This window comes from Canis lupus, chromosome 11 (assembly GCF_003254725.2).
Source record: "Canis lupus dingo isolate Sandy chromosome 11, ASM325472v2, whole genome shotgun sequence".
In the NCBI taxonomy this organism is placed as follows: domain Eukaryota; kingdom Metazoa; phylum Chordata; class Mammalia; order Carnivora; family Canidae; genus Canis; species Canis lupus.
In genome coordinates, this window is record NC_064253.1 from 34,567,477 (window position 1) to 34,571,531 (window position 4,055).

The 4,055-nt window shown below is 42.0% G+C and overlaps 1 protein-coding gene across 1 annotated transcript; it reads right to left on the reverse strand.

Moving 5' to 3' along the window:
- Positions 1-512: 512 nt before the first annotated feature.
- On the reverse strand, positions 513-3,758 carry CER1 (cerberus 1, DAN family BMP antagonist). Its single transcript, XM_025433082.3, has 2 exons — positions 3,261-3,758; positions 513-1,560 (listed from the first exon to the last, which is right to left on the reverse strand). The coding sequence occupies exons 1-2, from the start codon at positions 3,756-3,758 to the stop codon at positions 1,246-1,248; spliced, it is 813 nt and encodes a 270-aa protein (XP_025288867.1). The 3' UTR covers positions 513-1,245.
- Positions 3,759-4,055: the final 297 nt, after the last annotated feature.

A 4,055-nucleotide genomic window follows, 5' to 3' on the forward strand; every position in this document is an offset into this window, starting at 1 on the left:
TCCCTGGGTGGCACAGCGGTTTGGCGCCTGCCTTTGGCCCAGGGCGCGATCCTGGAGACCGGGGATCGAATCCCACGTCGGGCTCCCTGTGCATGGAGCCTGCTTCTCCCTCTGCCTGTGTCTCTGCCTCTCTCTCTCTCTCTCTCTCTGTATGACTATCATAAATTAAAAATAAATACATAAATAAATAAAATAAAACAAAATTTAAGACAATTGAATTCCATGACATTTCCCAATGCTTCATATACTAAAATTTAATACATTAAAGCATTCAGAATATTTTCAGAACTTGCAAGTATGGCATTTACAGAATAAAATACATAATATGAAGTTTTTAGACAGCAGCAAAAAAAAAAAAAAAAAAAAAAAACAGTCATCCAAACACAGAAGTCTAACTTACTACCTAATCCAAAATGCACATGGATAAAGAATTTCACCTATAAGTTGTTTCCATTTTTAATCATTTGCAGTTTATTTAATTTGACATCTACTGGAATTCCTTGGTTACCTCATTAGCATCTCTGGATTGACCTTTAAGCCTGGTACTGGAGCATATATTTTTAGTTCCCCATAATATACATACTTGTGTGGCTACCAGTGATTGTTCCTCGTCCCTATGAAAACCACTAAAAGTAATATTGCTGTTCCTTTTTCAAAGACAGAGACTTGACATTAAGAACTTTATATGGGGAATATCAGAAAAATAAAGAGGCAACCAAGCAAGCTACTCCTTACATCTATGGCAATAAAATAAGCATATCTGGAAGGCAAATAAAACACTGTCTGAGATGAAAGAATCCTTCCTAAAAATACTAGAGACATGTTTTGGGTGGTGCTTTGACAAGTTATCAAAGAAGCCAATTTTTAGGGTCTACTTTATTTCTTTTCCAAGTTCAGATGTAGGGCTTTTACCAGAACTCAGAGACACTAGATCATGGAACATTTGTAGTGGAAAGGACTTTAGCAATCATCTGATTCAAGTCCCTCATGTAGAGATGAAGCCCTTGAGATGGAGAAAGCTTCCACATCCTTAACATCCTCCTGCCAGGACGGCAGGGCCAAGACTAAAATCCAAATACGTACCAATAACTAGATGAATACCATTGCCTCTAAATTGTCCTATCTCGCTATTTTGAACCACCTTTCCCTTAAAATAGTATGCACCCACTAACACTTCCAAACTGAGTAATCCAGCACCTTTGCTATTGTAGTTGTGTTTTTCAAAGGTAATAGTGGGATCTCCTTTTAAGTGGAAAATCCTGGGATGAAGGGATCCTGGGCATGAAGTTCTGCGTGGGAGCCTGCCTGTAGGAGGTGTCCATGCTCATGCTCAGTCTTCATCTTGCACTGGCATTCCTTCACTAGCATCACCACCTTGACCACAGGGACAAAGCCGGTGCAGTTCAGCTGCAAGTGCATCGTGGTGAACTTGGCAGGTGAGCAGTGGGAGCAGAAGGTGTGGGGGTGCTGTGCAGCTCCAGGAAAACGAACAGACCCACATTTCCCAAAGCAAAGATTGTTCTGTACAACTACTTTTTCACAGTCTTCATGGGTGATCGTCTAAGAGGCAAACACATCTCCATTAAGTTATCTTGAGTCATTTCACTGACACACATGATGCAGAAGCTATAGACTGTAAGTCTGAAGATAATTCAGACTAAAATTTCAAAACCTTTCCAATTTTGGATATTTTACAATATCCAAGGGATGGTTAATCTATAAGGGCATAAGGGCACCTCAATTAAATTTCTTTTGTTCAGTAGATAAATAAATTAGCCTTTAAGAAATCCTTAAGTTAATAAGAAAATATTTTATATCTTAAATACCAAACTTTAAGAAATTTGATCTAATTACGTGTTACCGGTTGAAAAAATTCTAATGCCTAACTTCCTATTTAAGTAATGCGCCTTATCATTCGACGTCTCACAGTGCATTATGCATAATAGACTTTCCATACACGTTTGTTCAACTGTTCATAGAATAGATTAGAACATCAAGATGAATTCTATTCTATTTTGAGATCTATGAAGCTGCTTGGGGCAAAGTTATAGCACATATGCCTGCAAATCATCATGCATCACCTCACCTTTGCCCCTCCCATACCCCCTCACCTAGCTTTATGTGCCCTTCAAGATATATGAGTCAAACACTTTAATTTTAATTTAACTAGCAATAGAATTCAACATAAGAGTTTCAAAGGAAATTCAATTGCACGATTCTTGGGAGCAATTTTCTAATTGCACATGGCCAACAGCGCAGTCATTATTATTTGATAATGGACTTATTGCTACATATCCTTGCCTTTTCAGGCAGCATACTTAACTGCCTTACACAGTCAATTACCTTATAATACTGCCTGCTTAATTGGGTAGCATTATTGGACTGTAAAATTTTACTCTCCCCTGCGTTGCTTTCGGTTCAGTATCTTCGTGTTTAAGGACCTGATGCAGTTTCTCGGTTTAATTTAACATTTGGAGCGCAGGGCTTGCCAGGACTGATGGGAGGAAGTGGATAGTAGAATGCCCCTTTGTCTTAAAATGGTGCTGAATCCATCATAATAACCACAAATCAGCCAACGGGACATGAAGTAGGAGGTGTTTCCAAGAGGAAAAAATGTGATTTCACACTGATATCATTTTTTGAAAGCTTATGAGAAAATAAATTAAATTAAATCATTTTTTGCTGCGGTAATGTTAGAAATGATGTAGCAACTTCTGTCAGACGGCCTATGAAGTAGTTGGGTAGGAAATACAGGGATTAAGGCCAAGATACATATGTATGCGGCTGTTTGGGGAGGAGTCCCATGTATCTCACCTTATCTACAGGTAGAGCCAACCTGCTCATCGACATCCCAATAGAGGGTAGAGGAATAGCTAGAGAGAAGTTCTGGTTATTGCTCTAGGTTCCCACTCTTCCTTACTGAAGGCACAGTCTCACCTATCCCTCCGGATAGAACCCCTCCAACATAAAAATAAGTAAAACCCCATAAAACAAAGTTCTGTGCCATCACTAATCTGGGTTATTAATCTGGGCAGTACCATCATATCATTCTTACAGCATTTCCAGAACACCAAGAAACAAGGGCAAGTTAGATGGAAATTTGGGGAGTATGATCATCCTTGGCAAATGTTATAATGAGTGCCCAAGGACCAAATTTGGGAGTTAGGTGAGACTCGGGGTCCTGGCAGCCCCTCCCTTACCCTCCACCTGTCGCAGTTGTCCACCCCTTTCCTGATCCCCTCTCCCTCCAGAACAGATACCTGGCCGAAGGGCACTGTCCTACAGGTCTCCTGATGCACTTCATGGCTTTTGATGGGCAGGATGATCCCCTGAGAAGCTGGACTCATTCTGAACATGAAGTGGTGCCAGAATTTCTTGGCCTCTTCCCGAAGAGGAGATTTCTCCATTTGCATCCCATCTTTTGGCTGAGTGAGGGCATGGGTCCCAGGTGGGAAGTGCTCACTGACCAAGTCCTGGGATGGGTGCAAGTTTCGCTCAGGCTTCTTCCAGAGCCTGCCAAACCTGGACAACATCTTCTCTCTCTGCCTCTGGCCTTCTCCTGCACCTACGAGGTGTGGCACCGCAACAAAAAGATCTGGCTTCTCCTCAGCTTCCTCGTGGTTGCCAATGGGGAGCTCCCTGCGATTCCTTTCTAGGATCACAGGGGAAACAGAGCTCTGAGTTTGTCGGCCATCCCTCTGCTGTGCAGCCTTCCCTAGAGGCAGGAGCACCAGCAGCAGAAGTAAGACCAGACACATGCTGTCAGGGGGGCCCAAGCTTCTTTCAGATCCACAGATGGTGAGGCCTAAAGGAAAGAAAGGCTCATTCTCTGCAGGAATGCAAACAAGGAGATCCTATATATAGATACCTGCCTTGTGGGATGGAAAGGCAGGTGGTCAGTAGCCAGGCAGAGTAAACACATTTATTGTTTGCTTGAATTATGTAGTGCTAATGGTGTCATGCCTTCACTTGAGTTTTGTGTATTTTAGAAGGCCCCAGTGAAAGCCTGGGACCCAGGGGGTGATTAGCTGGCACTTTATCGTCTGAGATTTACA

What these genes read in the sequence shown, in the direction of transcription:
- CER1 (XM_025433082.3), bottom strand. Translation starts at nt 3,758, where the DNA reads ATGTGTCTGGTCTTACTTCTGCTGCTGGTGCTCCTGCCTCTAGGGAAG. An exon ending in GGACAGTGCCCTTCGGCCAG is followed by an intron (nt 1,561 to 3,260) that starts GTATCTGTTCTG and finishes TTTGCCTCTTAG; the next exon opens with ACGATCACCCATGAAGACTG.